The sequence below is a fragment of the Bos mutus genome, chromosome 19 (genome assembly GCF_027580195.1).
Source record: "Bos mutus isolate GX-2022 chromosome 19, NWIPB_WYAK_1.1, whole genome shotgun sequence".
NCBI lineage: Eukaryota > Metazoa > Chordata > Mammalia > Artiodactyla > Bovidae > Bos > Bos mutus.
The window spans coordinates 32,559,077-32,571,569 of record NC_091635.1 but is presented as its reverse complement, the minus strand read 5'-3'; the positions used below and the strand labels follow the sequence as shown (position 1 = coordinate 32,571,569).

Genomic DNA, 12,493 nt, shown 5'->3' with positions numbered 1-12,493 from the left:
TGCATATAAGTTAAATAAACAGGGTGACAATATACAGCCTTGACGTACTCCTTTTCCTATTTGGATCCAGTCTGTTGTTGCATGTCCAGTTCTAACTGTTGCTTCCTGACCTGCATACAAATTTCTCAAGAGGCAGATCAGGTGGTCTGGTATTCCCATCTCTTTCAGAATTTTCCACAGTTTATTGTGATCCACACAGTCAAAGGCTTTGGCATAGTCAATAAAGCAGAAATAGATGTTTTTCTGGAACTCTCGCTTTTTCCATGATCCAGCAGATGTTGGCAATTTGATCTCTGGTTCTTCTTCCTTTTCTAAAACCAGCTTGAACATCAGGAAGTTCACAGTTCACATATTGCTGAAGCCTGGCCTGGAGAATTTTGAGCATTACTTTACTAGCGTGTGAGATGAGTGCAATTGTGCAGTAGTTTGAGCATTCTTTGGCATTGCCTTTCTTTGGGGTTGGAATGAAAACTGACCTTTTCCAGTCCTGTGGCCACTGCTGAGTTTTCCAAATTTGCCGGCATATTGAGTGCAGCACTTTCACAGCATCATCTTTCAGGATTTGGAATAGCTCAACTGGAATTCCATCACCTCCACTAGCTTTGTTCGTAGTGATGCTTTCATAGAAAATATATTAGTTCTAAACTGTTGTGGTGTAGCAGTATAGATGTTTGGGGTACAACATCTTGATTAAAATACATTCAAAGCAGTGATTCTAAAGTGTAGTCTGGGCACTTTTGGGGAGTTACCAAAAATCTTTCCAGAAAGTCCACAGGTGAGAACTATTTTCGTAATAATATTTAGATGTTATTTGCCTTTTTCACTTTCATTTTGTCACCAGTGTACAGTGGGGTGTTCTAAAAGCTACTTGACGTGACATCATAACAGATTGAATGCAAAAGCTATCTTCTCTTAACCAGAGATTTGCAAAAACTTTAAGCAATGTCATTCTTCTCACTGACTTTTTATTGTTCTGATTAGAAAAATATTATGTTAGTTGACATAACTAGGCCAAATTCCTAACAAATGGATTGCTGAATCGTTGTTTACATGTAGTTTTTAACTTAATAGATAATGTTAAGTTGTCCTCACACAGAGTTTGCATCAATTTGCAGTTCTGCCCTCAGTGATGAGAATACCTGTCTTTCCTCCCTCATGGTAACTTTATGTAATATCAAACTCTTAATTTTTATCTGTTTACTAGGTGAAAAATTGACAATTTCTCATTTGGGGAGCTGTTTTTTATTTTGAATCATCAGATCTTTCTTTTAAATAAACATACAATTTTCCTATCTGTCTTCTCAGTCTCCTGAACCCCTTTAGCAGTAGTCAGAAGATTACTGGACAAACTTAGCAGTAGTCAGAAGATTACTAGATAATCATTAACTCAATTCTAGGTTCTTCATTATTAGTTAAAATGGCAGGTTGGTATTCAAAGCTAGTGCTTGTGTCAGGGAGAAGGTGTATTAACAGAACTTCAGAAGTGTTCTGCAACTTAGTTTTTAAAACATCTTTATACACAATGTGATTGAATTTAGCTGTTTTAAATAAAATTGTGACAAAAGCTAGGGTTATCACCTCCATATTTCACAAAGAATTGTGTATGTTTTCAGTGAATTTGAGTGAATTCCTGACATTTCTTAGTTCTTGTTGTAATAGTATTTTTCTTGCATTTTCACAGGGATTATTGAAGCAAGGTAGTACTTTGATTAAGATCTAATAAGCTTTAGTTAAGATGATTTGAGAAATTAAATAAAATCACTTGCTTAGTCAAAACTGTAAAAATTTTGCTACTGTATTTTTCTTTGCTTTTTTCAGTCTGCTTTACAAGAACTTGAAGAATTGAAACAAATTGTTCCCAAAGAATCCCTCGTTTACTTCTTAATAGGAAAGGTAAAGATTGGGGCCCTGGTTCTAAACTCTATCATAACAGATACTAACTTTTGAAAAATAAATATGTTGTATTGTGCACCATCTATTGAGCAAATTCAGCTAGATCTCTGAACTATATACTCTGGAAATAAATCATGGATTTAGTTTTTATTAACATTTAAGAAGGTGATAGATATCCTAATGAAGAAGCAAGAGCACACACCCTGTAATCTTTCTGTAGTTTTGGAAGTATATCAGCACTTGCAGCCCAGTGACTGATAATGAGTTCATGACTGAGACTACCTCAAGGAAAACCGTTAACTTCCAGTTATCAATAAAATACACAAACATCTCCCAAAAGAAGAAAAATAATACCACGGTGTTGTCTTAGTTCAAAAAAATAGCTTGCAGAATTTCTGAGGCAGGACTAGTCAGGACTTTACACACTGGGTCCCCAGAAGCCAATTGGTTAAAGTAAGTGAGGATGGTGGACACTGGTGAGAGTTGCTTTGTATGTATGGTTACCACACGCTCAGTTGTGTCTGACTCTTTGTGACCTTTGGACTGTAGCTAGCCAGGCTTCTCTGTCCATGGGATTTTTCAGACAAGAGTACTGGAGTGGGTTGCCATTTCCTCCTCCAGGGGAATCTTCTCGACCCAGGGATCGAACCCATGTCTCCTGTGACTTCTACATTGCAGGTGGATTCTTTACCACTGAGCCATCAGGGGACAGTTGCTATAACTCCATTTAAAATCAGTGTAAATGAGTACTAATTAAGCAATTTATAGTCCACTGTCATTGTTCCAAACAGAGTGAGATGTGTTGGAAGCTCACTACCTGAGAGATACAGGCAAGGGATTCTGAAAATAATACCTGAATATATTAAAAGGAACTCAAAAGTTGGTATGAATTCTTCTATAGGATGAAAATGTCCTGTTCTTCAGAATGAACTTACAACATACCAATCAGGAACCCAATTTAAATTTAAAATGTTTAGGATTTTATAGATGAAGCTTACAACTTAATGAAAAATGTAGTGCTGCTGTTTATTTTTAGGTTTACAAGAAGTTAGGTCAAACGCACCTCGCCCTGATGAATTTCTCTTGGGCTATGGATTTAGATCCTAAAGGAGCCAATAACCAGATTAAAGAGGCAATTGATAAACGCTACCTTCCAGATGATGAGGAGCCAATAACCCAAGAAGAACAGATCAGTGAGTATCATCCATGTGACTTAGGTCTATATGTGATTATTCAAACCAGAAAGCTAGTGAAACACCGTATCAGAGGAAACAGATACTTCTTTATGGCACAGAATAAAGTGGAAAATTTTTTGAATATTCAGAAAGCTGCCTTTTGCATAAGAATTTTATTTCTAAACAATAGATTTTTTACACCAAATGAAATTTTAGGGAAATTGAACAGGGTAATAAAACAACAGTGTGCATATGGAGCCAGGTAACTAGTTTCAGTTCTGGATCTAGTTTGCTGTGTGATTTTCACAAATCCATTGCTAATTTTTACCTGAGCTTCAACCTATGTAACTAATGCCTGGCTTACCTGCTTCCTAGGAATGTGGTCGGGGGAGAAAAGATGGTAGGTGTGACTATGTTGAAAACATTGGAAGTGCTAAGTGAATGAATAATAAATTTGTGAACATTTTAAAGTATTGACAGATCTGTAGTAGTGGCTGTTCAAATTCTGTGTAACTCTCACATATCTAAAATCTAAATATTGTACATCTGAAACTAACATAATATTGTAAGTCAGCTATACATCAGTTGATTAAAAGGCAGATAAATATAAATTGAGAGACCTCTGATAAGATAAACTAAGATGCCTTTGTTCCAGAAATATATTTTATATTTTTGTGAACTAATAGGGACTATCCCCAAAGTGAAGTCAACAGTTGGGTGGAGTGTCAGTCTTTTTTAATGTCTTAGAGAATAGTTCTAATTCTTAGGTTGAGTGTGTGCTAAATTGCTTCAGTCGTGTCCAACTCTTTGCGACACTATGGACTGTAGCCCACCAGGCTCCCCTGTCCGTGGGATCCTCCAGGTAAGAATACTGGAGTGGATTGCCGTGCCCTCCTCCAGGGGATCTTCCTGACTCAGAGACCAAAGACACATCTCTTAAGTCTCCCAGGCTGGTTCTTTACCACTAGCGCCACCTGGGAAGCCCAATTCTTAGGTTAGGGAATAAGAATTCATTAGAGAGAGACAGTTTTAGTAGTTAAAACTCTTAATGGTTAAATGCAATAAAATAATCTTAGACATGCTGTAAAATAAGGAACTTGAATTGCATTTTATTGAAGGATATCAGGATTTTTAAGGGCTTTTGTTTAAGGTCTTATCTCTCTGAATATAATAGTTTTCTTTACTTATTTTCATGAACTAAAAAAAAATACTTTTCAGATACCTTACTGTAGACCTTTTTTATTTTTGAAGTGGGAACAGATGAATCCCAGGAGAGCAGCATGACGGATGCTGATGACACACAACTTCATGCAGCTGAAAGTGATGAATTTTAACTTCTGGAAATCAGACCTTTGCAACTGGATGTGTGACTCATGCTGACATGTTTCTTGTCCTTCCATATACTGAGTCTTCACTCTTGAGCCAGCATTGTCATCATCCATCACTTATATCCTGAGTGTGCCACTTTCACTGGACCCTGACTGTACACAGAATGAAAGGCAGTGCAATATTTAGCTGCTAAGAAGACTGGCTCTTTCACCAGTATGAATGACAGTTCAGAGGGGATAGGGTGGGAAACTTTCTTTTTCTTTCTTTTTTTTTTCTTTAATCTCCCTTTGTTGGAAAGCTATCATGGAAGGAAGAGTTATGTTTTATCCTGAAGGAACCATTAGATATGGAAAATAGTGATGAACCAGAATCTTTTGGTCATTTTTCCAAAAATTTGTTTTTACTTGGTTCTGTTCCTGATAAACAAAGTGACTGACCTTCATTTCTAGGTTCTTCAAGAATGGTGTTAGCAAGTGCCAGATGGAACAATAAAAGACATTGCCTATAACAGAGTAACCTGATTGCCAAGGAATGTAAATTACCTTAAACTTCAGTGTCTCCCATAACAAATGTAATGAGCATATAGGGACTCATATGTAGGAATCAATATCCCTCCATAACAGTGTACACTTATTCTTGGTAAGAATACTTTAATGTCCAACCAAGAATTTTAATTTATTCATCTTGCCTCAAAGTGTTGATCATCGTTATCTTGGTATTACAAACTTTAAAATTGGTCCTTAACATTTTTCCTCTTCTCTTTGAGCTCTGTGGGATCACCTCTAACCTTCAGAGATGATAGAGGGGTTGCCCACTGAAAAGCCAAAACAAGGCTCTTAATAACCATTTAAGTTCACCAGAAGAATCAAAATGAGAACACTAAATGGAAAGACTTTAAGAGATCATGATAGTGAAAGCCTTAATACAATCAGAATCCTACCATAACCTTGAGTTTATATTTGTTCAAGACAGTATCCCTTTGACTTTCTTTAAGTGTTTAAGCAAGGTGCAAGAAAGTGTGGTTACCTTTGGTGAGGTCATTTCCATTCTTTTCTGCTCTCTGCTTCAGATTATTTCCAGTAGTGTGAGTTACCAAAACATGTACTGAGAGTGATTGGGTTTAGAATATTAGAAATGTTTAGCTGCAAAAATAAAAACAAAAAACCACCCACTCTTATGAAGGAGACGAGTTCTCTCTTGAGTTTATCGTAATATAGATTGATGTCTTTGGGCAATGACCACAATTTTAAAGATCTAATTATGCATAATAAAATGGGAATTATTGGAATTTCACAGTAACCGATTTAAAGTTTTAAATTGTGTATCTCCTTTATTGTAATGTTTGAAATTTTTAGAGAAACTTTAGTTAAACATTTTATTAAGTGCCAATGTCAGAATATAACAAATTTATAGTTTCTTACAAATGACAGGCCTACAGTTATTGTTGTGGATTATTTGATGAAGGACAAACTTATCTACTGGTTACATGTATTTTGTTAGTCAAGCTGTGAAAATAAGGTGGATTACAGAAGATGTGAAAAAATTTTAGCCCGTAGTCTCAGTAATTTTCTGTCATTTACTGTTAATCTGCTTATTTGAATATGGATTAAATTGCATTATAAACTAATTCAAGTCAGAGTGTTAGGTTGGGTATTGGGGTGCCAGAGAGGTATTTAACAAAATTTCCTACCTAAATCTGTTTATGTGCTGCCTAAAAAAATAATTTATAAGAAAAGGAAAGATTGGGAGTAAATGAATATCATTAAAGATTCCCCAAGGCTAGCACTTGAATTCTAACAAATATTCCATTTTATTATCCATTAGTTCTGTAATATTTAATTTTATATTCTTTTATTTTTTTTTAATTGGCAAATCATAAGCCAGCTGTATAACAGTATCAAATATAGAGTTTTCATAGAAAGCTTTGATCTGAGCTCTTTGTTACAAAGCTTGGAGAAAGCTATGCTCAGAAAACAATTTGCTGATGTATAATTAGTTATGTTTTGTAGTAGGAATTTATGTCCTGTGCCAGAAGTAAGTCTTTCTGGTATTAATTTTGAGACCAAGAATAAAAGGATAGTTGTGGAAGGCACAGCATGGCTATGGTTGGTTGATCGATAATCAGCCCAGATTGATCTGACTGCATTTTCCTCACACCTCTACTTTCAAAGTCATTTAGCTGTTGGAAGCATTTCCTACCTATTTACTGTTTCTGGCTTTCTCTTCTTTCTTTTTTGCATAGTATGGGGATCAAATAACCAGAAGAAGATACGCATTTTAATCAAGCAAAATGATTGCTTCAAATTTCAGAAGTATTTTGAAGGAAATCAGAAATACTAAGTACTTCAACATCATTTTTTCTCTTTAAGCCTTTCACACGTGTGTATACACACACACACACTCTTGTTCAGAAGTTATGTTGTAGCATTGGATATTTTTCCCCCTTGGAAATGGTTCTTAACTCTGGGATTTTAGAAGGTTGGAAATATTTTTTCAAGAGAACAATGGTACTCAAAATAATGAAAGGTGGTCCTACTTTTTCTGTATTTCATTACTTTAAAATTTTTATTTTTTTTTCCAAGAACTGCAAGTAATATTTGAACCATGCTGCTGTTGTACCTTAAACAAAAACTCAGTGATAACCAGTATTTAGTCTATTAAAAATGCTCTTTTTGAAGAAAAAAGTTTGCAAGTCTCTGTTTAGCCAGAGTATAGTATGGGTCTTCAAGAGAAATATGGTGACCTGTTTTCTTTGTGAAAACCTGGGAAAATGCAAGTGTGGGTGTGATGTGTGTGTTATATATGCATTGAAACAATGTAATTTTGTGTCTTCTTTTTTTGCTTTTCCTGACTTATTTCAGAAATTGTACAGTCTTGGGGGGGAAAGTCTTTTCTGTTAATATATTTGCAATTCATTAAAGGATATGGAAAATCCAAATAAATTACTTTTGAAAGCAATTCATAATCAAGTCATTAAAGCTATATCATAGCTGTGCCATCTGTATTTTGATAGTGAGGCACAGCAAAATAGTGAAAGATTAGTATTATGTTCCACAGAAGTCTAGGGCAATGCTTCTCTATTTTTTTACTTACACTCTCATCTAATATATATATTTATTTTAAAATTCACACCCCTTTTTTAGTATTATTTGGAGTTTCAAAATAAATATTGTGACAAAAATTGGTAACTTTAGAATGTATTTTTCCCACACTACAAAAGCCCCTTGCCAGCAGCTGCTACTTTGCAAGTCAACTGCTTATTTCTCAATCATGTGATTTCTGAAATTCCTTTAAAAGGGACACAAAGCTCTTTTCTAATTAGAATCCATTTTAAATATCAAGATCTGAAAGAAGTAGAATATAGAGAGCAAGTTTTACTCTAGCTTGATATCTTGTAGAAGACCAAAGGGTTTTGCTCAGACTTGAAGAAAGGGTAGTGGTAGGGAAAAAGACAAAGTGAGGTGTGCTGGGCAGATTAGGGGATGACTCAGACCATAACCTTCCTAGGACTGGCCATTTGCTGTCAGTAGGACAGGGATAACTAGAAATCTAAGTAGGAAGTATTCTTTGGTTTTTTTAGCCTGTAATTAATGATTTTGTGAAGGTTCAGAAATGCAGACTTTGCTAAACAGCTGTGTTTAGTGAGTTCTTGTCATGTGTCCTGTGTTACTTGCCTTGGGTACAATATTTTCAGTCCTCAACCCTATATGGTAAGTGCTACTCGATTTTACAAAAGAAAAAGACTCTGAGCAATTAAATGGCAGACCTGGACACTTGGCATTAGTGTATCTAATAAACGTTTAGTTTTGGACTTCTCTGGCAGTTTGAGATCATGTCTAATGTTAACTGTCAAGTGTCCTCCCTAGCATTTTGAAATTGGTATCATAGAAGTTCTGGTTTTACAGAGGTAACTTTATTACTAACCATAGATTAAAATCTGTTAAATGTTTAACCCTTTGTCTCTGTACTTCTCACACTGAAACTGAAAGCTCTATCCCTTTCTTGAGTAACTAGAAGTTTCTTTAAAGTAGAAAATTTCAAATCCTCGATTTTCTTTCCATTCTTACTTTTTTTAATTACCAATTTCCCCTAACATAGCATTCTTTTTATTTAACACCCTGAAGATGGAATGTTCAGTTTAGTGCTAAAAGCTGTATTTGAGAAGAAAATCCAAACGCGTAATGCTTCACTGGAATTGGAATAAAAAATGAGTAAGTAATGGAGGAAAGAAAAACAATGAAGTAGAGTTAAGGTTTCTTTTTTTTTTTTTTTTTAATTTTATTTAACTTTACAATATTGTATTGGTTTTGCCATATATCAAAATGAATCAGCCACAGGTATACCTGTGTTCCCCATCCTGAACACTCCTCCTTCCTCCCTCCCCATACCATCCCTCTGGGTCGTCCCAGTGCACCAGCCCCAAGCATCCAGTAAAGCATCCAGTATCGTGCATCGAACCTGGACTGGCGACTCATTTCATATATGATATTATACATATTTCAATGCCATTCTCCCAAATCATCCCACCCTCTCCCTCTCCCACAGAGTCCAAAAGACTGTTCTATACATCAGTGTCTCTATTGCTGTCTCGTATACAGAGTTAAGGTTTCTAATCATGTATTTTTCAAAAGCACTGAGCTGATGTCTAGGAAGTGTAGACTTTGCCCCTTAGTTGCTGTGTGACCCTGAACAATTAAAACCTTTTTTTCTGATCAATTTAATTGTGATTGGGTGCTAAAATGTATGTCTGATAAGAAAAGTATATTGAGACTTCTAGGGCTGGAAAACAATGATACTTACCTGATGACAAATCTGTCCATCTCCCAAAATAACCATAAGATCAAGTAAAACAAAACTATACAGGGTTCATGCCTTCATTATTAAGAAAATACTGTAACTTCAAATTACCTATAAGAAGAGAAAGATTTCCTGTACGGATCCTGCTATCACCATAAGCCTGTGATTGTAGAGCAAGAGGGTGGTGGGTGGGGTGCTAAGTCACTTCAGTTGTATCCAACTCTTTGCAACCCTATGGACTGTAGCCCGCCAGGCTCCTCTGTCCATGGGATTCTCCAGGCAAGAATACTGGAGTGAGTTGCTGTGCCCTCCTCCAGGGGATCTTCCTGGCCTGCGGATCAAAACTATGTCATGTCTCCTGCACTGGCAGGTGGGTTCTTTACCACCAGTGCCACCTGGTAACCACTATTTAATAACAATTTCAATTTGTATAAAACCATGGAGACAATCCTTAGAAGAAGAGTTATGATAAACCTAGAGGTCATAATACTGTGATTATGGTTTCAGTGCCATGATCTTACTTTTCTGAATGTTGAGCTTGAAGCCAACATTTTTACTCTCCTCTTTCACTTTCATCAAGAGTCCCTTTAGTTCCTCTTCACTTTCTACCATAAGGGTGGTGTCATCTGCATATCTGAGGTTATTGATATTTCTCCCTGCAATCTTGATTCTAGCTTGTGGTTCTTCCAGTCCAGCGTTTTTCATGATGTACTCTGCATATAAGTTAAATAAGCAGGGTGACAATATACAGCCTTGACATGCTCCTTTTCCTATTTGGAACCAGTCTGTTGTTCCATGTCCAGTTCTAACTGTTGCTTCCTGACCTGCATACAGATTTCTCAAGAGGGAGGTCAGGAGGTCTAGTATTCCCATCTCTTTCAGAATTTTCCACAGTTTATTGTGATCCACACAGTCACAGGCTTTGTCATAGTCAATAAAGCAGAAATAGATGTTTTTCTGGAACTCTCGCTTTTTCCATGATCCAGCAGATATTGGCAATTTGATCTCTGTTTCCTCTGCCTTTTCTAAATCTAGCTTGAACAACTGGAAGTTCATGGTTCACGTAATGCTGAAGCCTGGCTTGGAGAATTTTGAGCATTACTAGCGTGTGAGAAGAGTGCAATTGTGCGGTAGTTAGTTTGAGCAGTCTTTGGCATTGCCTTTCTTTGGGATTGGAATGAAAACTGATCTTTTCCCGTCCTGTGGCCACTGCTGAGTTTTCCAAATTTGCTGCCATGTTGAGTGCAGCACTTTCAGAGCATCATCTTTCAGGATTTGAAATAGCTCAACTGGAATTCCATCACCTCCACTAGCTTTGTCTGTAGTGATGCTTTCTAAGGCCCACTTGACTTCACATTCCAAGATGTCTGGCTCTAGATGAGTAATCACACTATCATGATTATCTTGGTCGTGAAGATCTTTTTTGTACAGTTCTGTGTATTCTTGCCACCTCTTCTTAATATCTTCTGCTTTTGTTAGGTCCATACCATTTCTGTCCTTTATCGAGCCCATCTTTGCATGAAATGTTCCCTTGGTATCTCTAATTTTCTTGAAGAGATCTCTAGTCTTTCCCATTCTGTTGTTTTCCTCTGTTTCTTTGCATTGATCTCTGAAGAAGGCTTTCTTATCTATTCTTGCTATTCTTTGGAACTCTGCATTCAGATGCTTATATCTTTCCTTTTCTCCTTTGCTTTTCACTTCTTTTCACAGCTACTTGTAAGGCCTCCCCAGACAGCCATTTTGCTTTTTTGCATTTCTTTTCCGTGGGGATGGTCTTGATCCCTGTCTCCTGTACAATGTCATGAACCTCAGTCCATAGTTCATCAGGCACTCTATCAGATCTAGGCCCTTAAATCTATTTCTCTCTTCCACTGTATGATCATAAGGGATTTGATTTAGGTCATACCTGAATGGTCTAGTGGCTTTCCCTACTTTCTTCAATTTAAGTCTGAATTTGGCAATAAGGAGTTCATGATCTGAGCCACAGTCAGCTCCCAGTCTTGTTTTTGCTGACTGTATAGAGCTTCTCCATCTTTGGCTGCAAAGAGTATAATCAGTCTGATTTCCGTGTTGACCATCTGGTGATGTCCATGTGTAGAGTCTTCTCTTGTGTTGTTGGAAGAGGGTGTTTGCTATGACCAGTGTGTTCTCTTGGCAAAACGTTATTAGCCTTTGCCCTCCTTCATTCTGTATTCCAAGGCCAAATTTGCCTGTTAGTCCAGGTGTTTCTTGACATCTTACTTTGTATTCCAGCCCCCTATAATGAAAAGGACGTCTTTTTTGGATGTCAGTTCTAAAAGGTCTTGTAGGTCTTCATAGAACTGTTCAACTTCAACTTCTTCAGCATTACTGGTTGGGGCATAGACTTGGATTACCGTGATATTGAATGGTTTGCCTTGGAAACGAACAGAGATCATTCTGTCATTTTTGAGATTGCATCCAAGTACTGCATTTTGGACTCTTGTTGACCATGATGGCTACTCCATTTCTTCTAAGGGATTCCTGCCTGCAGTAGTAGATCCAATGGTCATCTGAGTTAAATTTTTGGCAGCGTGTGGGATCTTCCTGGATTAGGGATTGAACCTGTGTCTCCTGCATTAGCAGACGAATTCTTCACCACTGAGCAACCAGGGAAGCCCAGGGACACATAATCTTATCTGAAGACACAATCCATCTCTATCTCAGCCACTGCAGATTCCTCACCGATATGTCTACGGCCTCTTGCTAATGAAATTTTCTTCCTCCAATCTGCATGAGAAGTTTGGGGCCACCTAACAATCTGGTCATTGCTGGAAACCTCTGGAGATCTAGCATTTGTACCAAAACATTAACTAGAGGAGCTCTGGAGTTAGCATAATCAGCATAGATCCTGTGAATAATTCCATAGGCTTTCTTAAGAGCACAAACACCTTGTTTACTCAATTTCCAGGTAAAAACATATCTTGCACCTTCTAGAAACTTTTCTCAAAAATGTATTAAAAAACATCCTGGTGTATAGTCTATGGGAACTTGAGTAGAATTTGTATCCTGCTGTTGTGTGAAAATTGATAAATCTTAAGTACATGGAATTGGTTCATAGTGCTGCTCAGGTCTGCTATATCCTTTTACTTTTCTTTCTATTCATTCTATTAATTTTTGAGTTTGATATTGAAACTCCAGCTATAATTCTTATTTCATCTACTTAAAAAATAATTGTAATATATAGTGTAACTATGTGTAACTTTGTTCTTTTTTTCCAAGTCTCCTGTAAGCGTGCTATCACAGTTTCATAATTTTTAAAAAATAAATATTAAAATACA

General features: G+C 36.7%; 1 protein-coding gene across 7 annotated transcripts in view; it reads left to right on the top strand.

The window, feature by feature from the left end:
• The window catches only part of CDC27 (cell division cycle 27), a 58,805-nt gene extending 50,442 nt beyond the window's left edge, over window positions 1-8,363 (top strand). For 2 of the 7 annotated variants that reach the window (XM_070390019.1, XM_070390018.1), the window contains exons 17-19: window positions 1,819-1,893; window positions 2,994-3,086; window positions 4,320-8,356. In XM_070390019.1, coding sequence (XP_070246120.1) covers window positions 1,819-1,893; window positions 2,994-3,068 — 150 coding nt within the window. In that variant the 3' untranslated portion in view covers window positions 3,069-3,086; window positions 4,320-8,356. Of the gene's footprint in view, window positions 1-1,818; window positions 1,894-2,929; window positions 3,087-4,319 lie in introns of all 7 variants that reach the window. The other 5 variants (XM_005905339.2, XM_005905340.2, XM_070390017.1 and 2 more) reach the window with 4 other exon arrangements.
• Window positions 8,364-12,493: the final 4,130 nt, after the last annotated feature.